Genomic DNA, 27,211 nt, shown 5'->3' with positions numbered 1-27,211 from the left:
AGGGACTTTTCAAAGCTTCCCAAGTGATTCTAACATGCAGGTGAGGCGGAGAGCCACTGCCTGAAACGAAGCCACCCTCCAAGTCTCCCTGAGAAGGGAATGGCAGGGAAGAAGGGAAGATCAACTTCGAGCCTCCTCCACTCAGGCTGTGCACACACCCCTTATTCATGCCTTGCAACCACAAGCACGGGCTTCTCTACAGGTGTCACTGACATGGCCCTGGGAACTCACAAGGCTACACAGCTTATTGAGGACATACAACTAGAGTCAGGGCAAAAATCAAGCCTGACAATTCAGACAAAAAAGGAGAGTGGGGCTTCTGAAGCACCTATTTTCACAAAGACTTTATTTGTTATGTCTATTGGAAAGTTTACTTCAAACAGTGTTCTGAAAATATCATCATACAATGATTAAAAAGTCCAAGGCTGTCTGGGCTTGGTGATGCCATAAGGCTCTAACCAGCCACGACAGCAGTGAGTAGAGGGGCAAGAAGGTGCCCGCAGCAGCCCACCAGGCAGTCCTGGAGGGAGTTACGCCCACCTCTCCCTCTGACTGTTGCTTCGTTTTAATACTTGACAAAATGTAAAAATGTAAGACTTGCGGGCAACCACAAGTGCCAGTGCTCCACCTCCTACCTCCCACCCCAGCCAGTCTTTCTCCCAGTTGTCCCCATCTCAGGAAGCAGTGCCACCACCAGCCAGCATCTCAGACCGTGGAACTTTGGCCATCTCTGCAGATGCCTGCTCCCCCGGTCCAGCCCCTCTACCTGTCACACACCCACTGCTCCTGCCTCCCTCCTCAAGGCTGTGCCCCTGCCTGCACTGAGACTGCACCCCAGACCGTCCCACTCTTGTCCCAAGGCAGCCCAAGCAGGGTTTTAAATGGAGGGTTGTATATGCCACTCCAAGGTCCCCACCACGCCGGGGACTGCAGTTCATCCCTTCTTGTCTCTCATCCTCATACCCTGCTGCCCTGCACTCCAGCCTTGGTTCTGCTCCAGCCACCAGCTCCCTCCACCCAGGCTTGCCTGCCCTGCCTGAGCTTTGCTGGCAACTCCTTTCTGCCACTCAGTCCTCAGCCTGTCTCTTCCTCATCCCTCTACTTCCTCCTCCCCTGTCACCATCCCATCCCTCTATTTCCATTCCTGCACTCCTCTCATTACCATCTGGTTTATTCATTGTTTATTTGCAGATTTTTTTTTCTGTCTTAAATGTTGTATCCTTCCTGGTATGTGGTATCCAGAGAGCAGGGCCATGACTAGACCCCAGGCCCTATGACAGTGCCTGGCACTGAGTTGGTGCTCCATGAAAACTGGAAGAGGGACCAGCTTGCAGCCTGCAGTAGCAGCCAGAGAAATTCTAATTTAGCCAGTAACCTCAGTGTAATTCCGATGAACTTGTAAAGCCTCTTTTTTCATGTGTATGAAAGAGAAAAGCCTCGTTTCTCATGTAACACATACTCAAGTTCTTGAAGTCAGCATCACACTATGGCCCACGAATTGGCCAGTCCCATATATGGGATCACAGAAAACACACCAGTAGCATGGGCTTTATGTCAGAAGCACTGGGTTTCAGGGTTCCCAACAGCTACCTGCCCTGGTAACAGTACAGATTTGGGTCCCAGCCTAGGGTTTTGACTCAGAAGCTGGGTGAGGGGTGGGTGGCAGAAATCATGGCTAGCAAGCTCAAGCTGGGTGAGGGTCAGGGGTGGGGTGGCGGGGAAGTGTGACAGAAATCATGGTTAGCAAGCTCAGATGTGGCTCTGGTGAAGGGGAAGGTGGTCTGCAGTTACAGCTGTGTGGGAGAAGGATGGTGCCAAATTACCAGCTTGGTCCCAGCTAGAAACAAAGACTCCTCCAAGAAAATCAAATCCCCACTCCAGAAAGGCTCCCGCTCAAGCAACAGGAGACGTATGAGGGAGTCTATGACACAGTCCGTTAACTGCATGAGCTGACCGTGGGGTGGGTGGATGTCAGTTCAAAAAGGGGAAACAAAGGTGTAATGTCTGTTTCTCAAATGATCTTTTGAGCCCTGTTTTCTCTGCACATCTGGGTGTCAGAGCAAAATTTCCCAAAACAGAAGTTAAAGGACTTTGAAAGGAGATATTTTGAGACTGCAAATTACTTCCCATGGAGAGTGAGGAGCCCACAGAAGCCAGAGGTTGGCTTTCCAGCCATCCCCAGGCACACACTTATTCTGACGCTTCCAGAACAGGGAGCTAGTCATGTCTGATTAACTACAGCCACCTCCCAAATCTGGGCTGTTGGACTCCTCACACACCTGCCAATGCTACAGGTCATGAGGTTCCACAGGTGGCCAGAAAGAGCTGGATGCTATCACAAAATGACCAAGCAAAACGGACCAACCTCCCTGGGTCTAGGAAAAGTCGTCAGGGGCAGCGAGCCCTCACCAGGGCTGCTCATCCCCTCTGTCCTTTCATGTTCTATCAGTGGGCACTGGTATTTTCTCCAAGTTATGAATACCCCAAATATACATGAAATCACCTAGTAACTAATCCAAGAGACCCTTCTGCATAACCCCCAGGCTGCAGCACAGAGTGGACGCACCCATCTAGATGGTTCCTGCAGGCTGTAGGGCTCAGGCCCGTGGGTCTGGGTATCAGTCCTATGCTTCCTAGGGTTCTCTGTGCCAGGTTCATGCCAATCTTGGCTACTTTTCTCCCCATTTCCTGCATTTCTAATCGCTCTTGTACAGCAACACCTCTTTTTTTACCTCCTTTGTTGATATGACTTTTAATGTCTGCTATATTACCTGTGTATAATTTAAATTTATAGTGACCAACACTTACATCACATTGCATGCCAGGCACTGTTCTAAACGCTATGCACATTTGATTTACTCCTCATAACCACCCTATGAGAGACATACCATTATCATTTTAAAGAAAAAACAGAGGCACAGAAAGGTTGAGAAACTTGCACCAGGTTATATAGCAGGTTTTAGCCCAGGCCGTCTGGCTCCAGAGCTGGCTCCTAACCTGCAGGCTGCCCTGCCCCTGCCGTGATGTTGGATCTAGACGTTTCATTTCTGTACTATAATAATATCACCCAACCATCCACTGGAGTCACCTGTGCTTTGAGATTCAGATTCAACTGGATCACACTTCCAATCCACGAGGTCTTGCAAGTATCTCTGAATTATTGGTGTGAATCCAATTTTGTCTTGTCACACCTGGCTCAGATTTCCTACTTCTGCTAAATCTCTGAAACCATGGCAGCCTGGCTCCAGATACACTAGGTTAACCTTATCTTGATCTATATGCACACCTTTTAGCAAGATATTAAAGAGTGTTTAAAGCTTTAAGAATCAGCCGGGCATGGTGGCTCACACCTATAATCCTAGCACTTTGGGAGGCCGAGGTGGGCAGATGACTTGAAGTCAGGAGTTCAAGACCAGCCTAGCCAACATAGTGAAACCCCGTCTCTACTAAAAATACAAAAATTAGCCGGGCGTGGTGGAAGGTATCTGTAATCCCAGCTACTTAGGAGGCTGAGGCAGGAGAATCACATGAACCCGGGAGGCAGAGGTTGCAGTGAGCCGAGATTGCACCATTGCACTCCAGCCTGGGTGACACAGTGAAACTCTGTTTCAAAAAACAAACAAAAAAAACTTTAAGAATCATTTTTTTGGGTGGGTGCAGTGGCTCACGCTGGTGATCCCAGCACTTTGGGAGGCCAAGGCAGGTGGATTACCTGAGGTCACGAGTTTGAGACCAGCCTGGCCAACATGGTGAAACCCTGTCTCTACTAAAAATACAAAAAACAAAAACAAAAACAAAAAACCGCCGGGTGTGGTGGTGGGTGCCCGTAATCCCAGCTACTCGGGAGGCTAGTGCAGCAGAATCGCTTGAACCCAAGAGGTAGAGGTGGCAGTGAGCCAAGAACGCACCATTACTTTCCAGCTTGGGTGACAAGAGTGAAACTCCATCTCACAAAAAAAGAATCAATTTTTAAAAAATATCCAGAAGTCCTTGATGATTTTTTTTTTAAAGAAAGGCTTCCAACGGGAACAAGAACATGAAAATGTGGAAACCACAGTGAGACAGTTGGCAAAATCACAAATGCTCAAGCAGCTGAAACTCGGATGCAGAGGCACTTCCTTTAAACAAAAATGATTTAGACCAGGTCTCCTACTCTCCTAGTTAAAAGAGGCAGGTGAATTCTTGAAATCACAACTTCCTCAGAATCTTCAGCCAGGACTCCCTGGACTGCAGAGCCAGAGAGAGCAACAGGACAGTTTATTCCCCTCTTGCCCATGGCAAGCCACAGGAGCCTGGGGGAGAACGGTGTCTTCCTAGAACAGAAGCTCCTTGAGGGATGGATTTAATGCCGTATAATATTTTTTGTTTGTTTATTTTTGTTTGTTTTTACAACTTTGTCACATTCAATATTTTTAATAAATAAAAAACAGGCATGTGCTTTAAATATTATCCAACTTATTACCAACTGCACCCCATTAAAACGTGTGACCTGGAGGAAAGAGAATGGAAGGAGTCCCTTGGTGGTTCAGTGCTGTGTGTGCCCCAGATGTGTTCTGATGGCCTCTTGTCACCATCTGGCTGGGATAGAGAGCTGCTGAAGAGCACCGCCAACAAAGAGCATGGCAGAACTAGAAACCTCAGTCTTCAAGGGACTGCAGTTTACTAAACACATAAAAGGGAGCAGAAACATTAATAAATTATTCAGGAACGAGAAAGGTTAAAATAAGCCATGTCTCCTTCACTGGATGAAGAGAAAAAGCTGGCAACAGATGTTGCTTAAAAGGCTGAATTGAATGGACAGTTTTGTGAAATATCCTGATATAAGCATGGAGAACAGTGGGCTGGGGGTGTACTGCGGACATCGACCAAGGGTACTAGAGCAGTGGCCTGAGGCTGAGATGGGGGCAGTATTTTTTTTTTTTTTTTTTTTTGAGATGGAGTCTCAGTCTGTCGCCCAGGCTGGAGTGCAGTGGCTCGATCTCTCCTCACTGCAAGCTCTGCCTCCCAGGTTCACGCCATTCTCCTGCCTCAGCCTCCCGAGTAGCTGGGACTACAGGCGCCCGCCACCTCACCTGGCTAATTTTTTTATATTTTTTAGTAGAGATGGGGTTTCACTGTGTTAGCAGGATGGTCTCGATCTCCTGACCTCGTGATCCACCTGTCTCGGCCTCCCAAAGTGCTGGAATTATAGGCTTGAGCCACCGCGCCCAGCTGGGGGGCAGTATTTTGACACTTGTGAAGTAGAGGTACAATTGTAAATAAAAAGAATCAAAGTCCCTAACATCAAAAGCAACCTATGACTAATCTTAAGGAAATAATATAATTATTTACAAAAGCTACAATTACTTCTGGAATGACCATCAACTATGTGTATTATGGCAACATAGGTAAGAGGGCAACAAAGAGTGAGGAAGACATGGGAATGATGTTCCCAGATGGGAGGACCAAAAAGACAATGAAGGTGACACCAATTCTGAGAAAGGGGGAAATTTTCATATTTTTTAGTATTCAAATAGTAATGTAAAAATAACATGTAACCAGTTTGCCTCCAAATCATAGGGCAAAGAATGAAGTTTCTTTTTAAAATAACTTTGGCATGGCTTCTTTCTAGTTTCACTGTAACTAGATCTACAGCTGTGATGTTATTTTGCAAACAGAAATGCAAAGAGGAGATCTTCCATCCAGGTTCTGCTGTAAGATGGCGGGGAGCTGTTTCAGAAGCCAGCGAGATCTACAATCTTCTTGCGTATTATCCTCGGCCCCATGACACTGACACATTCAGTGATGTTACTAGGACATTGTCCCAATTGTTCAGGTCATCTAGATGACCAAGAGCATCTGATCTGGAGGAGACATTTCTTGGACAAGACTTACATAGCATCACTTCTTTTTTAAAACAATATTTAAATTACTTTTTTTTGAGACAGGGTTTCACTCTGTCACCCAGGCTGAAGTGGAGTGTGGTGGCACAATCACAGCTCACTGCAGCCTGGACCTTCCGGGCTCAGGTGATCCTCCCACCTCAGCCTCCTGAGTAGCTGGGAGGCTGGAGTGTGCCACCACACCCAGCTCATTTTTTGTATATTTTGTAGAGATGGGTTTTCACCATGTTGCCCAGGCTTGTCTTAAACTCCTGGTTCAAGTGATCTGTCTGCCTTGGCCTCCCAAAGCACTGGGATTACAGGTGTAAGCCCCCGCACAAAAAGTAAGCCCACAGCATCACTTTTTCAGGAAGGTGCTCCCTCCTCCTTGCCTGGGAGGAAGGGTGCCAAGTCCTTCAGGAATAACTACTTTCCTGTCTGGAAGCCCTTGGAGCCAAGGAGGGCGGCAGCATTGCTCTTTCACAAGCCAGAGAGTCCCCTATGTTGCCACACAGGTCACCTGGGGCCCTTGAGAGATGAGATCCAGAGAGGTTGTGACCATCCAAGGCCAAGATGACCATCTAGCCAGCCCTCATCTTTGATCTGCAGGTTCCATGTTGATAGCTAGAGAGCCAGGGCTCAGGTTCAGGCCGGGAGAGGAGGCATGGCCAGGCCAGCGGACACCAAGCACAAGTGGCTGCTCCAAAGAAACCCTCCGCAGGTTCCTTCAGTGAAAGCCATGGCTAGGTGACATTTACAGATCCAGGAACGGAAACCTTGACAGTTTGGTTAGATCAAGGCATGACACAAAAGTTTAAAAGCCCAAATAATAGAAATAAGCACTCTCAAAATCAAAGAGTCTCTAAAAGGACCCTGAGCTGGGTGGCATAGTGGTGGCGGTGGCCATCTAAGATGCCTTGGTGGTCAGAGGTAATCCAGTGTCCAGCCTCCCACTGGAGTCCCGACTCATGGAGTATGAGGGGACACAATTTCACTGTGGCATGAGAAAGAAACTCAGTTTAGAAAGTTAAAGGATGAGGTAAAAGCCCACTAAATGAAATGTAGGAGACAGTCCACTGCCCACATCAGTTTCAACACAACTTAGTAAATGTTACTGTTAACTATAAAGGGAGAACAACTTGAATCTAAGAAAACACTGCCAGTGGCCACAAGGAAAGTGAAAGTGGGATGAGTAGGAGCAGGTGCCAAAGGGTGAGCTCCTTCTCTGCCCAGAGAAGCTCTGCACCCACTTTCTGCACACCTGGGAAGGTAAAGGAGGCACCCAGGCATCAAAGGACCCCTGGTGGTGGCAGAGGGGATTGGTTCCATTCTTCAGAAACACCAAGTCCATCACCAAGGTGAAAACAGATCCTTATGAAATGCAGCCACAACTGCAGGCCACAGAGAAAGTATAAATGTTTCCCATCAGCTTTATAATCTTTCCCAGGGCAGTTTTCCCCACATCTGAACACTGTATAGCCCTTTGATAAATGCAAATATCTATATCCTCTATAATGTCATTTAAAATTTCAATATTACTACTATGAATAAAACAAAATTGATAATTACAACATTATGATTTTTTAAATTCTATATCCCCTCACTGCACAAAAGATTACCATGTACCCTTCCCCCAAGAGCAGGGCCCTGTTGCTGGCCAGTTGAGAAGGGCTACCCCTGGGTGCTGATGGCTGTGAGTCGTCAGAATTGCAGGCACTAGGCACCCCTTCTATAGAACCTGGGTGAAGCTAGAGCCATGGATGGTTGACTTGACTATGCTTGATTTTTGTGTAGGAACAACACAGTAAGTGTTAGGCAGGGATTCTAGCTTTATTCACTTGACATCATTTTCCCTCAGAAAAGTTAATTTTTACTCATTCCCACCTATAAACCTCAGCAAGCAGGATTAATTACTGCTTCTCCCCAACACCTTTCATTTCACTTTAATTTTCCATTACCTATAGCCCTTCCTGAGTGGCAGTCCCTGTAACCAATACTGATCACTAAATACAAGTTGATGAAAATGTCACTGAACACTCCTCACTGCTATGCACACACGGCAGCCAGTCAATATTTTCGCAAATCTAGAACTCAAGTGACACAATGCTATCCCAGTTGGTGACAAAAGGCCATCAAAACACATCCGGGGCACACACAGCATGAACCACCAAGGGACTGTCTTTCCATTCTTTTTCCTCCAGGTTACACATTTTAATGGGGTACAGTTAATAATAAACTGGATAATATTTAAAGCATATGCCTTTTTTTATTAAAAATATTGAATGTGCTTTTGCAATTGGAGAACTTAGAAGCAGTGAGGAGTGAGCCCTGAACTTGAAAATGGCGAATAGAAGGAAGGACTAACCTGCAGCTTCCACTCGGGCAAACAGAGCAGCGCGTGGAGACCCACATCATGAACTTTTGTTCCAAGAACTACTGTAGGAACATACCAGGAAAGCCAAGAGAATCCACAGACCCTTTGAAGGAGGTGGACTGCTGCCACAGGCTCTGTGGGACAGCCAGGAACTAAGTCGGCTTGCTTTCTCGGCTGGGAGGCATGTAGCCTGGGGAAAGTTCTCAGCCCTGGAAATAAACTCCGCGCTGTTGTGGGGGCATGGTGGGAGGGAGACTGGCCTTTTGGACTGTGGGCTGCATGGGAGCTGGGTAAGGCCTGTGGCTGCTGGCTTTCCCCAACTTTCCTGATGACCTGTGTAATACAGCAGAGGCAAGGTTGTTTAACACCCCTAAAAGATCACACTAGCTCACCAGCAATGGAACCAAACCAAGATCAAATCTCTGAACTGCTAGAAAAAGAATTCAGAAGGTTGACTATTAAGCCAATCAAGAAGGCACCAGAGAAAGATGAAGTCCAACTTAAAGACATTTAAAAAAAAATGATGCAGGATATGAATGAAAAAATCTCCAGTGAAATAGATAGCATAAATAAAAAACCATCACAACTTCTGGAAATTAAGGACGCACTTAGAGAATTGCAAAATGCACTGGAAGTCTCAGCAACAGAATTGAACCAACAGAAGAAAGAATTTCAGAGCTCAAAGACAAGGCTTTCAAATTAACCCCATCTGACAAGGACAAAGAAAAAGAATAAAAATAAATAAATAAATAACAAAGCCTCCAAGAAGTCTGGGATTATGTTAAACGACCAAACCTAAGAATAATTGGTGTTCTCAAGGGAGAAGAGAAATCTAAAAGTTTGGAAAATATATTTGAGGGAATAATTGAGGAAAATTTCTCCAAAATTGATAGAAATCTAACATCCAAATACAAGAACCTCAAAGAACACCTGGGAAATACATCACAATAAGATTATCACTTAGGGACGTAGTCATCAGGTTAGGTAAGGTCAAGATGAAGGAAAGAATCTTAAGAGCTGTGAGGCAAATGCATCAGGTAACCTATAAAGGAACCTATCAGATTAACAGCAGATTTCTCATCAGAAATTCTACAAGCTAGAAGGGATTGGGGTCCTATCTTTAGCCTCCTTAAACAAAACAATTAGAAGTTTAATTAACTCACATTTCTCCATGGCTGGGGAGGCCTTAGGAAACATACAATCATGGGGGAAGGGGAAGCAAACACGTCCTTCTTCACATGGTGGCAGGAGAGAGAAGTGCCGAGCAAAGGGGAACAAGCCCCTTATAAAACCATCAGATCTCATGAGAACTCACCTGCCACCATAAGAAGAACAGCATGAGGGTAACCGCCCCCATGATAAAAACAGCTCCCACTGGGCCCTCCCATGACACATGGGGATTATGGAAACTACAATTCAAGACGAGATCTGGGCCAGGACACAGTCAACCCATGTCACTAATGTTGAATGTAAATGGCTAAATACTTCACTTAAAAGATACAGAATGGCAGAAGGGATAAGAATTCACCAACCAAGTATCTGCTGCCTTCAGGAGACTCACCTGACAAATAAGGACTCAAAGGACTCACATAAACTTAAGGTAAAGGGGTGGACAAAGATATTCAATGAAAACAGACACCGAAAGCAAGCAGGAGTAGCTAGTCTTATATCAGACAAAACAAACTTTAAAACAACAGCAGTTAAAAAGGACAAACAGGGACATGATATAATGATAAAAGAAATAGTCCAACCAGAAAATATCACAATCTTAAATATATATGTACCTGACACTAGATCTCCCAAATTCATAAAACAATTACTCCTAGACCTAAGAAATGAAATAGACGGCAACAAAATAATAGTGGCGGACTTCAGTACTCCACTGACAGCACTAGACAGGTCATTAAGACAGGAAGTCAACAAAGAAACAACGGACTTAAACTATACCCTAGAACAAATGGACTTAACGGATATTTATGGAACTTTCTACTCAACAACCGCAGAATATACATTCTACTCATGAGTACATGGAACATTCTCCAAGATAGACCATACAATGGGCCACAGAACAAGTCTCAACAAATTTAAGAAAATTGAAATTATGGCAAGTACTATCTCAGACCACAGTGGAATAAAACTGGAAATCAACTCCAAAAGAAACCCTTGAAACCATGCAAATACATGGAAATTAAATAGCCTGCTCCTGAATGATCATTGGGTTAACAATGAAATCAAGATGGAAATTAAACAATTCTTTGAACTGAATAATAGTGACGCCACCTATCAAAACCTCTGGGATACAGCAAAGGCAGTGCAGATACAGCAAAGGTGGTGCTAAGAAGAAAGTTCACAGCACAAAATGCCTATGTCAAAAAGTCTGAAGGAGCACAAAAAGACAATCTAAGGTCACATCTCAAGAAGCTACACAAACAAGAATAAACCAAACCAAAACCCAACAGAAGAAACGAAATAACCAAGATCAGAGCAGAACTAAATGAAACAAACAAACAAATAAAAATACAAGAGATAAATGAAACAAAAAGCTGGTTCTTTGAAAAGATAGACTAATAGTGAGATTAAGAAAAGAGAAGATCCAAATAAGCTTAATTAGAAATGAAACGGGAGATATTACAAACGATACCACAGAAATACAAAAGATCATTCAGGCTACTATGAACACCTTTATGTGCATAAACTAGGAAACCTAGAGGAGACAGATAAATTCCTGGAAATATACAACCCTCCTAGTTTAAACGAGGGAGAAATAGAAACTCTGAACAGATCAATAACAAGCAGTGAGACTGAAATGGTAATTAAAAAGTTACCAACAAAAAAATAATCCAGGACCAGATGGATTCACAGCTGAATTCTATCAGACATTCAGAGAATTGGTAACAATCCTATTGACATTATTCCAAAAGATAGAGAAGGAGGGAATCCTCCCTAAATCATTCTATGAAGCCAGTATCACCCTAATACCAAAACCAGGAAAGGACATAAAAAAAGAAAACTACAGACCAATATCCTTGAGCACAGATGCAAAAATTGTCAACAAAATAGTAGCTAACAGAATACAACAGCATATCAAAAAGATAATCCATGGCTGGGCGCAGTGGCTCATGCCTGTAATCCCAGCACTTTGAGAGGCCGAGGCAGGTGGATCACGAGGTCAGGAGATCAAGACCATCCTGGGTAACACAGTGAAACCCTGTCTCTACTAAAAATACAAAAAAATTAGCTGGGCATGGTGGTGGGCACCTGTAATCCCAGCTACTTGGGAGGCTGAGACAGGAGAATGGCGTGAACATGGGAGGCAGAGCTTGCAGTGAGCCGAGATCGCACCACTGCACTCAAGCCTGGGCTACAGAGCGAGACTCCATCCCCCCCTCTAAAAAAAAAAAGATAATCCACCATGATCAAGTGGGTTCCATACCAGGGATGCAGGGATGGTTTAACATCTGCAAGTCAATAAATGTGATATATCACATAAATCAAATAAAAAACAAAAATCCCTGGTTTCATACCTGGGATGCAGGGATGATTTAACATCCGCAAGTCAATAAATGTGATACACCACATAAACAGAATTAAAAACAAAAATCAAATGATCATCTCAATAGATGCAGAAGAAGCATTTGACAAAATCCAGCATCGCTTTATGATTAAAACCCTCAGCAAAATCAGCATAGAAGGGACATACCCTAAGGTAATAAAAGCCATCCATGACAAACCACAGTCAACATTTTACTGAACAGGGAAAAAAGCTGAAGGCATTCCCCCTGGAACAAGACAAGGAGGCCCACTTTCACTATTTCTATTCAACATAGTACTGGAAGTCCTAGCCAGTGCAATCAGACAAGAGAAAGAAACAAAGAGCATCCAAATCGGTAAACAGGAAATCAAACTGCTGCTGTTTGCTGATGACATGATCATATACCTAAAAAACCCTAAAGACTCATCCAAAAAGTTCCTAGAACTGGTACACGAATTCAGAAAAGTTTCCAGATACAAAATTAATGTACACAAATCAGTAGCCCTGCTATATACCAACAGTGACCAAGCTGAGAACCAAATAAAGAAAAGCTTTTAAAATAGCTTCAAAAAAAAAAAAAAAGTATAATATTTAGGAATATACCTAACCAAGGAGGTGAAAGACCTCTACAAGGAAAACTACAAAACACTGCTGAAATAAATCACAGATGACACAAACAAATGGAAACACATCCTGTGTTCATGTATGGGTAGAATCAATATTGTGAAAATGACCATACCACCAAAAGCAATCTACAAATTCAGTGCAGTTCCCATCAAATACTACCATCATTCTTTACAGAACTACAAAAAAAAAAAAAAAAAAAAATCCTAAAATTCATATGGAACCAAAAAAGAGCCTGCATAGCCAAAGCAAGACTAAGCAAAAAGAACAAATCTTGAGGCATATATTATCCGACTGCAAACTATATGATAAGGCCACAGTCACCAAAACAGCATGGTACTGGCATTAAAAAAAGCATATAGACCAATCAAATAGAATAGGGAACCCAGAAATAAAGCCAAATACTTACAGTGAACTGATTTTCGACAAAGCAAACAAAAACATAAAGCGGGAAAGGACACCTTATTCAACAAATAGTGGTGGGATAATTGGCTAGCCACAGGTAGAAGAATGAGACTGGATCCTCATCTCTCACTTTATACAAAAATCAACTCAAGATTAATCAAATACTTAAATCTAAGACCTGAAACCATAAAGATTCTAGAAGATAACATCAGAAAAACCCTTCTAGACACTGGCTTAGGCAAAGACTTCATGACCAAGAACCCAAAAGCAAATGCAACAAAAATAAAGACAAATAGATGGGACTTAATTAAATTAAAAAGCTTCTGCACAGCAAAAGAAATAATCAGCAGAGTTAACAGACAACCCACTGAGTGGGAGAAAATCTTCACAATCTATATATACAACCAACAAAGGACTAATATCCAGAATCTACAAAGAACTCAAATCAGCAAGAAAAAAAAAAATCCCATCAAAAAGTAGGCTAAGGACATGAATAGACAATTCTCAAAATAAGATATACAAATGGACAACAAGCATATGAAAAAATGCTCAGCATCACTAATGATCAGGGAAATGCAAATCAAAACCACAATGCAATACCTCCTATAAGAATGGCCATAATCAAAAAATAAAAAGTAATAAATGTTGGCATGGATACAGTGAAAAGGTAACACTTTTACACTGTTGGTGGGAATGTAAACTAGTACAACCATTATAGAAAAGAGTGTGGAGATTCCTTAAATAACTAAAAATAGACCTACCCTGATCCAGCAATCCCAATACTAGGTATCTCCCCAGAGGAAAATAAATTATTATACGAAAAAGATACTTGTACATGCATGTTTATAGCAGCACAATTTGCAACTGCATAAATATGGAACCAGCCCAAATGCCCATCAACCAACGAGTGGATAAAGAAAATGTGGTGTATATATCATGGAATACTACTCAGCCACAAAAAGAAATGAAATAATGGCATCTGCAGCAACCTGGATGGAACTGGAGACCACTGGAGACATCAGCTGAGGTAACTCAGGAATGGAAAACCAAACATCTCATGTCCTCACTCATAAGTGGGAGTTAAACTGTGAGGAGGCAAAGGTATAAGAATGATACAGTGGACTTTGGGGACACAGGAGAAAGGATGGGAGGGGAGTGAGGGATAAAAGACCACACACTGGGTACAGTGCACAGTGCTCAGGTGATGGGTGCACTAAAATCTCAGTAATTACCACTAAAGAACTTCTTCATGTAACCAAACACCATTTGTTCCCCAAAAACATATTGAAATAAAAAAAATTAAATGTGACAAAGTTCTAAAACAAAACAACCAACCAAACAAAAAATATTATACAACATTAAATTCATCCCTTAAGGAGCTTCTGTTCTAGAAAGACACCTTCTCCCCCAGGCTCCTGAGGCTTGCCATGGACAAGGGAGCTCTCTCTGGCTCTGGAGTCCAGGGAGTCCTGCCTGAGGATTCTGAGGAAGTTGTGATTTCAAGGATTCGTCTGCTTCTTTCTAGCTAGGAGAGTAGAAGACCTGGTTTAAATCATTTTTGTTTGAAGGAAGTGCCTTTGCTTCTGGCTGATGGCCACTCCTCTCTTCCTGAAAGCAATCTGAGATAAAATATTTTAAAAAGAAAGAAGGAAGGAAGAAAGGCGGGAGAGGAGCAAGGAAGCAAAAGAGAAAGCACGAAGGAAAGAAGAAGGAAGGGAAATAAAGAGGAAGAAAGGAGGAAAGGGGAAGGGAAAGGAAAGGGAAGGAAGGAAAGATATCTTGAGAACTCAGGGAATCTTGGCTTTGCACATGGAGCCAGCAATACCTGATCTGAGAAACTTAAATGTTCCCTCACAATAGAGAAAAAGGAGACGCCACTGTGGGCTGGGTCTCTGCAGGTGGCCTCATTCTCATGAAAAGGTTTATCTTCCTTGGTAGGGATTCAGGTTGCTGCACGGTGTCTGAGAAACAGGCTTTTTCAAAGTTGTGTGTAGGTATGTACATGTGTGTATGTGGGTGTCCAAATCAGCTACCTCTGGGAAGGAGGCAGAGAGAATGAGCAGGGGTCACGCCTGGGCTGCGCTGACAGCTCCTCAGTCCCAGCAACCCATGGGCATCCCTGGACTCTACAGGTGGTCCTGCTGAGGGAAAGGGGGTTAAACCAGGAGAAAGTCGCCTAGGAGTAAGGGTGGGGCTTTCCTAGGGGCAGGACTGAAACCTAGGATCTCCATTGGGAGGACAGAGGGCCAGTCTCGAAATGGGGAAGAGAATTAGGAACTTGAGAGTGCCCTGATGTGGTTGTTTTCTTCACTGGACTCTGGGACCCGTCATACAGTCATATGTCTCTTAGTAACAGGATGTATTCTGAGAACTGTATTGTCAGGCAATTTTGTTGCACTGTGAACATCACAGAGTGCACTTATATGGACCTAGGTGACACAGCATACTACACTCCTAGACTACATGGTGTAGCCCCCTGCTGCTAGGCTGCGAATCTGCACAGCATGTTACTGTACTGAACGCTATAGGCAACTGTAACCCCATGGGAAGTATGTGTGTATCTAAACACAGAAAAGTACAGTAATAATCACTGGGACCACCATCATATATGTGGTCCGTCACTGACCAAAACGTCGTCACACAGTGCGTGACTGCACTTTGTGCCCAGCTTTAAGGTCTCCCTTCCAGCTGTAATTGCCCCTTATCACTCCCATGCCTCCAGCCTCATCTTGGGGTGCTGGGTGGCAGGGAGAGCTTGAGGAGGGCAGGAGGGAGAGCACTGTCAGGTGGACGTGATGGCTGAGATTTCTAGACCATGGTTTGTGGCAGAGGCCCTACATGCATCTGGGAGCAGTCTGTAGCTGGGGCTAAGTGAGGAGTAGACATGAGATCCCCTGTCCATCTTTCCCCAGATATTCCAAAGAAAGGTCTGTGAAGAGAGAGGACAGCTTCTGGGGCTACATGAGGCATCACTGAATACCATAAACACTGTGGCTCTCAGCGGAAGCCATTTCAGGATCAACAGAGGTGTCAACGGCTCACTTCCAAGTGGCTGGTACTGGGCACTGCCCCTTCTGGGGGGAGCTCCTCTGCTGAGGGAGTCCACAGGTGGCAGGACAGCCCCTTTCCTCTGATGGTTTGGTGCACCTGCCCTAGCAGAACTCCCCGAGTGGCTGAGTTCTGTGGTCCACCCTGTGCTGGGCTTGTACCCCCAGCGAGAGGCTTCCTGTGGAGATCTGAGACTTGGTTTACGTATACTGAGGGACATGTCTGTGTTTTTCCAGCTTCTTTATTTTTTCCTGACAATCCTAAATTGGATATTCACCTTTCTTAGAGGAATAGGTTATAATGGCACACACAAAGAAATACATGTAGGAAGGCAGGGTACCGCTTTATCTGTGAAAGGTAAATGACTTTTTCACAAACATGTGCACTCTAGGTTTTTGAGAGTAAAGAAATGAAAGAACCTGGTGTGATCAAAACACAGGGCCTGGATGCAGAAATTGGGGCATTTGTGACTAACAACCCCTGTGTACAGCCTTATCAAACCATACCAGGTTCCTCCTGACTGCATAAGTGCTTCAGGAGACAGCTGGCCTGCGGTGTGTGTGTCGGCACTGGTGGGCTGAGATAGGGTTTTGAGAACTGCAGTGATTATAGAGTTTCATGGGAATCAACCATGAACTCAGCCCCTGTCGGCAGCCAGCATTATGCACACACCCCAGCTGGCTATGAACAGCGGCGCTCCCAGGGTGACAGGGTGTGGCCCTGGGAGATGGCATGGGCGAATGCATGGCCTTATCCCTGTGTTCCTGACCACATTCCAAAGGCTCTTTTGTGTTCTTACCAAGATAATGGAAATATAACCGCAGCTTGTTTCTTACTCTCTATGCAATATCATAGGCTCACACTTTGATCACCTAATGGATATTAAAAAGTTCTGATTTTTCCTAGGCTCTGAGAAAACTAAGAAAAACCTTAAGTACATGGGTGAAATTGGAATGTTTTTGGTTCTTTAGGTAAGACCAATATTACCAAAGTTAGATATGTTACTGAAAAAAACTAATGTTTATGAATTCACAAAGAATAAAAGCTAGAACCTAAAATATTATGGTTCAATCTACACAGCACATTCAGAAGAGTATGCAAAATACTAACAGAAGTAGTAAAACACATTTCAAAAAGTCACTATGGAAAGAAGCTAGTCCCAAATACTACCTACATGCCAATTCCCCATTTCTATTCACTGCTTCTAAGTCTAAAGATATAGCTGTACTGTACACTGAGAGCAGCAATGGCTTCCTTCTGTTTCCTTCACACAAACCTTTTCAGAAGCTGGAAAGTTCTATAAAGATGGCATCTAGCCCATGTGACTGGTACTCTTTGGAAGGGAGATCACAGTCACAGTTTAGGTTAAACTGCTGGCCAGCATGATCCTGCCTAAACCATATGGCTGCAGACAAATGAACAAAAGTTGTGAAATCTAGAGTGTGTTAGAACTCTACCTCCTTGCTTTGCTTTTCAGAAACATGAGCTGATCCACTCAACAGGTGTTGAAGTAAATATGCCTTCAAATATTTAGTCCTTCCTCTAACATTACTAGTGCTTTCTTATATGAAGCCAAGAACAGCAGAGAGCACAAGAGATAAGCTGTTTGCTAACAGGAAATCCCTTGGTAAAAGTTATAAAATATAGATGATTTGAGCCTGTTACCCTGAAAGACCTGCAAGCCATTTTGTTAAAAGCACATCAAATAAAGTTTCAGGAGCTCATGGTCAGCTTTCAGTGGGTGATTCTGTGTCACCTAGCAAAGCCCACAGCTGATTCACAGTTAACTTGGATGGATCTAGAAGAAGAAAGCAAACCAATATTTCCATAAGTCATTTCAGAGAAGTCAAACAAACAAGCTTGCACCAAATAAATAATCATGCAACTGTACTGGGTTGTGTTTATTTTATTGCCCTTTGAACCAAGCATTCCAGATAAGTATGTAGCAAAGCACATGGATAAATGTTCTTACTTATGTAAGCCTGATTAAAAGGGCATGAAAACCAGTGGAAAGGAAGATTAAAACATCCACAATGACTTAACACAATAAGCTCAAGGATAAAAACTACTATTCTTATTTTCAAAAAGGAACTGGTATCAGTATCAACACTTCCTCAGTGTCCTCGGAAAAGCCAGTCACTCCCATGCGTGTTCCGGGCTGGGAGGAAGTGATGGCTGACCACAGAGGAAAGCACGTACTAGACGGAAATGGAACAAAACAAAACAAAACAAAACAGCGGGGTGAGTCAGAGCCTAATGGCCTTGACTCAATGAGAGATGACTCTTTCCAAACAAAACCTTCATCAGGTACAAATGTGCATCACCAATAGTCACACGCAAGAAAGGAACTCTGCCAACAGTTTTTAAAGTCCTGGCCTCCAGGGAAAGTTCTTCATTCTTAGGGAAGCAGGGTCTCACACAAACCCCACCTATGCTATTTAAAATGTGCTGAGGAATGTGCAGTCCCTGGGAGAGTGTGGGAGACACCCAATCTTCCAGCCACCAAACTGACACACCTGGACTGGACCTTGAGCCCACCACCCCTGGGTCTCCTCTCCCACTTCTCTACAGCTCCCTCCCCTGCTCCTTCCCCACTGCCCTTCTGGCCGGGAACCTTAGTGCAGAGCCACTGTGCAGGCTGTGCAGGCAGCTCTGGGAAAATCACAGATGCCTCTCTTGGCTCTCACTCTCAACCTCTGTGCCCAGCACACTGAACAGTAGCAGGTTTCTAGTTTCAGGGTCCTGCTGTTTGAGAGTTCTTTGGCTTTGCACAGACCCATGCATTTCTATTACTGAAGGCACAGTGCATGTGCCACATCTTCATGAAGCCTCCGTAGCCCGCCACAGGTAGGACTGATGTGCTCCACTCTGTGTTCCCACTGGGCTGCACCCCATAAGCAGAGGACCCAGTGTGGGAGCTGACATTACCCTGTTTGCTGGTCTCCCTATATCTGAGATGTGGCACAAAATTGGGGGTGAGCCAGAAGACTTATGAGGAGGACTTATGCAAAGTAACCACAAACGCATCTTTGAGGGGTCTCTTCTGCCCTTGGCTTCAAAATTAGACTCAAAAATGCAACTGGCAATTTCAGATGCTCTATGAAGACAACTTTATGAGTAGAATGAGTGTATTCTCACGCAGTGTGTTCCCAACCTTGCTGATCGGTAATCAGAATGGATCTAAGGATAACAATAAGTTTCTCAGGTCCCATTTGTAATTCTCATATAGTAGGTCTGGGGAGGAGTATAAGAATTTCTTTTTCAAAATTTTAACTTTGACATTATCTCAAACTTACGGAAAAAAAATATAAGCATAGTAAAAAGGAGTCCTGAATACCCTCACTCAGATTTACCAATGGCTGACATTCACCCCATTTGCTTGATCACTCTCTCTGCAGCATGTTTTCTGAACGATCTGAGGGTAAGCTGCAGACATTATGCCCTTTTACACCCACTCATGTCAGCATATATTTCTAAAACAAGGACTACAGGAGAATGTTCCCTAAATGATTCTGAAAGGTGAAGTGATAATCAGTTTCCTAGTTTATCAAACTTCTCAAACTGTATCAAAATGATAAAATTCAGAAAATATCAAAAACAGATGGGAAGTTCTAAGGTGTTACTGCAGAACAATAAAACTGCAACTGATTATTCTGAGGAAAAAAAACATAGAAGGATGAATGCATGAATTCTTTTGTTCATGAAACAAAAATTATTTCCATGAGTTAGAACAGAACAGAACACCACCATATAAAGAAGTATTTAACTTTGCTGAATTTAGGGTTTGTTGTAGGCAGCCTCTAAATGGCCCCAAGGATCCCTAGGCCTCCTGGGATTCACTCCCTTGTGGAATCCCCTACCCTCGAGTGTGGGTTGCACCTAGTGACTCATTTCTAACCAACAGAATACAGTAAAAGTGACAGGCTCACTTCTGAGTTTACAGAGGCTATGGTTTCCATCTTGGGTGCACCTTCGCTCATTTGCTAGCTGTGATGGAAGCCATGTTGTGGGTGGCCCTGAGGAGAGGTAGTGAGGAACTGGTATCTCCGGCCAGCAGCCAGGGGAGTGAGCCTGGAAATGGATCCTCCCTAAGATGAGCCTTGAGATGCCGGGAGCCTTGGCCATCACCTTGACTGTGGCCTTGAGAGAGATCCTGACTCAGAGGCACTGAAGTGTGTAGATTCAAAGAAACTGTGAGAGAGCAAATGTTTGTCATAAGCTGTGAAGTCTGGAGGTAATTTGTTACCTAGCAATAGATAATATGGGATGGGTGAGATCTACCTAGATCTAAGATACTCTAGTATCACAAAAACTCATTTTAAGTAAAACTACGCCTGATTTTATGGAGCTTCTGGTCAGTGAAGTAATAAAGGAGTACAGGGTCCTCACCAGAGAGGAAGGTGGGCCCCTCTCCTTCCAATCTCCTGATTATTTAACTTCTCTCAACTGAATCTTTCTCACTGACTTTAAAAATACATTTTGTTAAAATACAAGTGCATCATTAAAAAAAAAAAATCAAATCAAGCAGTATAAAAATACTGTGAAAAAAATGTTTACCCACACTTTTATTCCCCAGTTCCCCATCTTAGCGGCAATTTTCTTGATCATTCTTTCAGTGTGTGTGGTTTAAAACAATAAACAGCAGTGTAGGATACCTCCGGAATATCTACCCTCTTGTTTTTAATACAAAGAATGGCAATAATATATCCTGTTCTGCATCTTGCAAAATCAGTCTGATAAATCGTGGAGATGATCCTATATCAGGAACTGTAGAAAGCTCTTGTTATTTAGAATGGCTACAATAATTCCATTGTATGGATAAGAGAATTCATTTAACCAGTCCCCTGAACCAGGCTATTTAGGTTGTTTTTAAACCATTGCTGCTCACACACACGTGTTTATCCCCTTATATATATGTGAGTAAATCTAGGGGACAAATTCCTAGAATTTGGCTATTGCCCACTGGCTATTAAACAAACACACTAGTTTCTCTTATTAAACCTACAAACAAAGCTCTCTTCTCCACTCCTCATCCCTACTCACCCTTCAGTCGACATTCTATTTCTCTCCTCTCTTTTCCAGCTAAATGCGTTTAAGTTGTCTATCCTGGTTGCTTTTTCAACTCTAGCTCCCCAAACCACCCCACATTGGCTCCTGGCCCTTTTCATCCACTAAAATAGCTCCCTCTAGGGTCACCCATGACCGCCATATTGTTAAATCCAAGGGGGCATTTCCTGGTCCTCGTTTTGCTTAGTGCAACTGAGGAACTGAATTTTTAATCTGATTTAATTTGAACTAATTTAAATCCAAATAGGCACAGATGGCCAGAGGCTACTGTGGACAGTGAGGCTCTATGTGCTCTCCCTGAGAGAGACCACGCACACCCATGGCCTCAGCCACATCTACATGCAGATCATGCACACGTCTTTATTCCAGCCCAGACTTTCCTCTGAACTCTACAATGACATAACCAATGCCTACCTCACATTTCCCTTGGATGTTAATAAATTAACAACACTGAATTCAAGATCATCTTCCGAAGCAAGGCTATCCTCCCATCTAGTGAAGTGCACAGCCATTCACCCCAGAGCACAGCTCTGGAGCCTCGGAAAACCAAGATTGGTTTTGGTTGACTTGATCTCCTAATCATTTCTTAAATTTGTCTACTTCTCTACATTTTGACCACCTTCACATAAATCCATCACAGAAACTGCTTGAACAACCTTCTTGCTGGTTTACTTATACCCTCTCTGGCCACATCCCCATTCTGTCTTTTCTGATATAACCTAAACATAAATCTAAAGATGATACACCTATGCTCAAGCCCCTTTGGTGGCTTCCTGGGCTTTTGGGATAAAGGCAACAGCCCTGTGTGCGAGGCTCATTCCTGCAAATCCCTGGCCAACTCTCCACAGCCCTCCTCTCTTTCCCTCCAGCCACACTGGTCTCCATGCCTCCTGCAGTTACCATGGACAGATATTTTCATTTCTTTTTTATTCATTTCCCAATTTTCAACATTGTCTTTTGTAACTCTGGAATGTTACAAAAGGTGATGTTGGGAAGCAAGCAAGCAAAACCCTCCTGTTACCCACACCATGAAGTTTCCCCTTTCCAATCTTCTCCTCCAATGCTCAGAGACTTTGGTCTCTCTCTGTATCCCCAGCCCCTCCATTTCCAGATCTTGGCCTTTTCCAGAGTAAGGCAATGGCACCTCAAGCCCCCCTCTACCTGCTGCCCAGCTCCTCATTTTTCTGCCCTATACATAAGCCTAGGAACTGAGCTAGGAGAGAATGAACACCCCTGGGAGTGGGAAAAGGCTGTGAACACTCACAGGGTATCATAACTATTTTTTCTGTCACTTTATTTGCATGAGAACTGGGGGAAGTTTAGGTGGCTGGTAGGCCTGATAAGTGTTGGCAGATATGCTTTCACATCTTGGAAATCCGTGCTAATGAGACAACATCCTTCCTGCTTGGCCTCCCTAGAAGAGGGGCCTTAGACGTTGTCCCCCTCTGGTCCCTACCCCCAGGCATCGCCACCTCTCATGGTCAGCAGCACGTTTCCTCTGACCTGCCTATGATCTTTCCTTCTTGTACTAAGGCCTGGCAGGCAGCCACCCCTTGAAAAGTCCAGCTCTATCCTCTATGGGAAAACCTTCCTGTCATAAATATACCACCAGTAGCTTTATATTTTTCTTTTTCCCTTGTGTCAAATTCTCTCACCCTCACCTCTTGACTCTAAGCCTCTTCAGGATATTTGTTTTCCTGGCTCCCTTCCTGAATTTTTTCCATCCTGCACAAGAATTTTTAATCTCCTCCAAAGAGTTAGAGCCTAGGTCTTCTCTTCCAGTAAGAAGATCTAGAATTTATAGGAAACAGTTAAAATGAAAACAACAACCCCCTTACACTTGCATTTAGTCTTCCCATTTTACAGAATCACTTCCCATGGTAGTGAAGAAAACCAAGCAGCCTATCTTGGCACAACTGAAAAACGCAACAGTGGTTAAGAGAAGGCCACCTGGTGCTGCCCCGCGTGGAGGGTGGGGGTGCACTTTGAACCCCTGATCTCTAATTCTCACAGTGTTCCCATTTACAGATGTAGTAACTGATCCTACCACTAATAAGCTTAAGTCTTAGGGTAAAAATCCAGGGAGTGCTGCTTGGCTCAAAACCACTTTTCTTCCCAATTGCCTAAATTTCCATATCTTCTGGCATTCAAGAGAGGTCCACTCTTATGTGGCTTTTGGTAAAAAGTTCTCTTATTTTAGGAAACTGATTTTGCTGGACTCTTTTGCTGCTTGGCTTTTTCTCCTAGAGAAGAAAGGGTATGAGGTGAGGGGGACTGAGGTGAGAGGGAAGAGGGTGGGTGGTTGAATTATCTAATACAGTTCATTTCCAGCCCAGAAAGGGTAATAATCAGTGTTATTATCAGGTAATAATCAGGGTAATTATCAGTTTTTTAACAATCAGAGGCCCCTAGGACAGTTTTCTAGCAGATTCTCCTGCTTTTCTTTTAGCTGTCTCATTATATGCATGACAAGATTTGGAAGGGCAGAAGTTTTAAATTTCGATGAAGTATCATTTATCATTTGTTCTTTTATAGATCATACTTTAGGAACTGTAGCTGAGAAATCTTTGCCTAATGTAAGGTCTCAAATATTTCATCTTTTTTTTTCTGGAAGATTCAGAATTTTAGATTTTACATATTCGTCTATAAACCATTTTGGTATGATATGTGAGTCCATGTTCATTTTTTTGCACATGAATATCCAATTGTTCCAGAACTGTCTATTGAAAAGACTATTCTCTACTGCATGGTCTTTGCACTTTTGTCAAAAACCAGTAGTACATATATGTGTGAGGTTATTACCGAACTCTATTCCACTCCGTTAATCTACACTATTCCCCCCTTTATAATAAGCTCTGAAATCAGGTAGTCTTCCAATTTTGTTCTTCTTTTTAAAAGTTTTGGCTATTCTAGGTCCTTTGCATTTCCACATGAATTTTAGAAGCAGGTTCATCAACTTCTACAAAAAAAGCCTACTTAGATTCTTATTGAGATTACACTGAATCTATAGAACAGGGGTTGGCAAAATATTATTAAAAGGCTGGACAGTAAATATTTGAAGCTTTTGGGCCATATAGTCTCTATCACAATGACTCAACTTTCCCACTGGGGTGCAAAAGCAGCCACAGACAACCTGCAAATGATGACTTCTAGTGCTTTCTGCAGATCCATCAGATTTTCTACACGGATGATCATGTCATTCATGAATAGACAGTTTTACTTCTACCTTTCTATTCTGAATGCCTTTTATTTATTAATTTTTTTTTTTTTTGCTTGATTGCACTGGCCAGAACCTTTGGCATAATGTTGAAAAGAAGTGGTAGGAATAGACACCCTTTTATTGTTCCTTCTTTCATCCCTTTTATTGTTCTTCTTTCATCACTAAGTATGACACCAGTTTTAGACTTTTCATAGATATCCTTCATCAGGTTGAGGAAATTCTCAATTGCTAGATGATGTGCCATAGTTCACTAAAGCTCTTTTCATTTTTACAATTATTTTTTTTCTGCACTTCATGTTTGATAAGTTTTTTTTTTTTTTTTTTGAGACGGAGTCTCGCTCTGTCACCCAGGCTGGAGTGCAGTGGTGCAATCTTGGCTCAATGTAAGCTCTGCCTCCCGAGTCCACGTCATTCTCCTGCCTCAGTCTCCTGAGCAGCTGGGACTACAGGCACCCGCCACCACGCCCGGCTAAGTTTTTGTATTTTTAGTAGAGATGGGGTTTCACCATGTTAGCCAGGATGGTCTTGATCTCCTGACCTTGTGATCCATCCCCCTCGGCCTCCCAAAGTGCTGGGATTACAGGTGTGAGCCACCACGCCTGGCCCACGTTTGGTAAGTTTTATTGATTTTTATTATTATTATTTTTTTTTCCAGAGACAGGGCCTTGCTCTGTCTTCCAAGCTGGAATACAGAAGCACAATCATAGCTCACTGTAGCCTCAAACTCCTGAGCTCCTCGTGCCTTCACCTCCTGAATAAGTAGGACTACAGGTGTGCACCACCACGCCAGGCCATTTATTGCTGTGTCTTTAAGTTTACTATTTTTTTTCTTCTGCAACGTCTAATCTGCAGCTAATCCCATCCAGTGTATTTTTTTGTCTCAGGCATTGTAGTTTTTTTTTTTTTTTTTTTTTGAGATGGAGTTTCACTCTTGTTGCCCGTGCTGGAGTGCAAAGGCCTGATCTTGGCTCACTGCAACCTCCGTCTCCCTGGTTCAAGCGATTCTACTGCCTCAACCTCCCAGGTAGCTGGGATTACAGGCATGTGCCACCACGCCCAGCTGATTTTGTATTTTTAGTAGAGATGGGGTTTCACCATGTTGGTCAGGCTGGTCTTGAACTCTTGACCTGAGGTGATCCACCCACCTTGGCCTCCCAACATGCTGGGATTACAGGTGTAAGCCACCCTGCCCGACCCTGTAGTTTTTATCTTTAGAAGTGTACATCTTTTAAAAGTATTTGCAAGTCTCTGTATAGTTTTTAAACATATGGAATGCAGTTTTAATAACTGTATTAACGCCCTTGCTTGCTAATTCTGACAAGTATTTCAGCTTTGGGTCAGTTCTAATTGATCATGATTCTCCTCATCATGGGGACAGGGGGCGTGTATTTATACTCCTGCGCTTTGTTCTAGGATGCAGTTAACTTAGAAACAGTTCAATCCTTCGGGTCTTGTTTTTATTTGTTAGGTGGGTTTAGAGCAGATCTCAGTCCAGAACTTATTATTCCCTACTTAACAGGGCAACATCTTTCTATTTTACTCCACACCTCGTGCATTCTGATTTTTCTAATCAGGCTGGTAGGAACAGCACTGTTCCCTCTGAGCCTCAGAGTTTTTCCTCAAATGCACATGCTCTGCTGAATAGTAAATAGAGCCCTCAGCAGATCTCTGGGGTTATCTCACCATGCAGCTCTGCTGTCTCTGGTACTCTGTCCTGTGAACTCTGGCTGCTGTGGCCTCCCCAGACTCTGTCTCTCAGTGGGGCAAACTGGGGCGACTAGAACTCAAATCGTCTCTTTTCTATCTCTATCTCTCAGAGATTACTGTCCTTCATTGCCTGATGTCCACTGTTAGAAAAACATTGATTCATGTATTTTGTCTGTTTTGGGGGGTTGTTTCTGGTATGAAGGGGTTTGGTCCCTGTTACTCCATCTTGACAGGAAGCAGGAGTTCCTTCATTTACTTTTGATCTTCAAAACTGTACGATATTTAAATCCAGGTTTTACAGATTCAGAAACTGGGATTCATGGACAAAGATTACCTTGGTCAAAGCCATATGGTAAATAAAAAGAAGAGGACTCTGGACTCCACAGTTGTCTCCCATATAATAAGGTATGGAGAGGGTTGTTTAGAACAAATAACAACAAATATGGATATGGCAACTTAACAAGGACTCTTAAGACTTGGCTAGTGGATTTAACTTTCAAAAACTGCTTTCATGTCCATATCTATTGTGGGATTTTGTACATGACATAGATTAACGTAGATTAAATTAAAATTTTAGATTAATGTGAAGATTAATGTAAAGTTTTGATAAATTTGTAGGTAACAAAAAGTTTGTCATTAAAACTTTTTATTTAAATAAAGTAATATATCTCTTTGTAAAAATTCAAATAATACAGGCATTACAGAGAATAATGAAATAAAGAGTGAATTTCCCTTTCACATTCTAACCTTGGTCTCCTTCCTCATAGGTAACTTCTGGGAAGAGTTTGGTATTTATTCTTATTTTATTCATTCACCAGGCAAATATTGACTTGGCACACATGGGTCAGTAACTGTTGCAGAACCTGCAAAGACAGAGACAGTCCCTGTTTTGGGAGAGCTTGCCTGCTTGTTACAATACTAATTTGATCTTCAATATAGTTGAGTGTGGAATCAAGCCACAAGCCACATGAGCTAAATTCTAGTTCTGCCTCTTTGAAATAGCATGTCCCTGAGAATTTCCTAATCTCTGTGCCTCAGTTACCTTATCTGTAAAATGGGGATAATAGTATCTATCTCATAGAGCTTTCTGAGGAAGGGTCTCACTCTGCCGCCCAGGCTGGAGTGAAGTGGCTCCATCTTGGCTCACTGCAACCTCTGCCTCCTGGGTGATGTGAGGTCTCCCACCTCAGTCTCCCAGGTAGCTGAATTACAGGCGTGCGACACCATGCCTAGCTAATTTTTGTATTTTTAGTAGAGATGGGGTTTTGCCATGTTGCCCAGACTGGTCTTGAACTTCTGGGCTCAAGTGATTCACTCACCTCAAACTTCAAAAGTGCTGGGATTATAGGCGTAAGCCACCATGCCTGGACAGA

General features: G+C 43.2%; 1 protein-coding gene across 3 annotated transcripts in view; it reads right to left on the bottom strand.

The window, feature by feature from the left end:
- Positions 1–27,211, bottom strand: part of ANO10 (anoctamin 10) — a 246,921-nt gene that overhangs the window by 5,143 nt on the left and 214,567 nt on the right. The window contains exon 13 of one of the 3 annotated variants that reach the window (XM_031663429.1): positions 26,486–26,701. The exons of the other annotated variants lie outside the window; for them this stretch is intronic. Coding sequence (XP_031519289.1) covers positions 26,642–26,701 — 60 coding nt within the window. The 3' untranslated portion in view covers positions 26,486–26,641. Of the gene's footprint in view, positions 1–26,485; positions 26,702–27,211 lie in introns of those variants that run through there. 3 annotated transcript variants of the gene reach the window in all.

Source organism: Papio anubis, chromosome 2 (genome assembly GCF_008728515.1).
Source record: "Papio anubis isolate 15944 chromosome 2, Panubis1.0, whole genome shotgun sequence".
Lineage (NCBI taxonomy): Eukaryota > Metazoa > Chordata > Mammalia > Primates > Cercopithecidae > Papio > Papio anubis.
The sequence above is the reverse complement of the archived record's forward strand: the minus strand, read 5'-3'. Positions and strand labels throughout refer to the sequence as shown.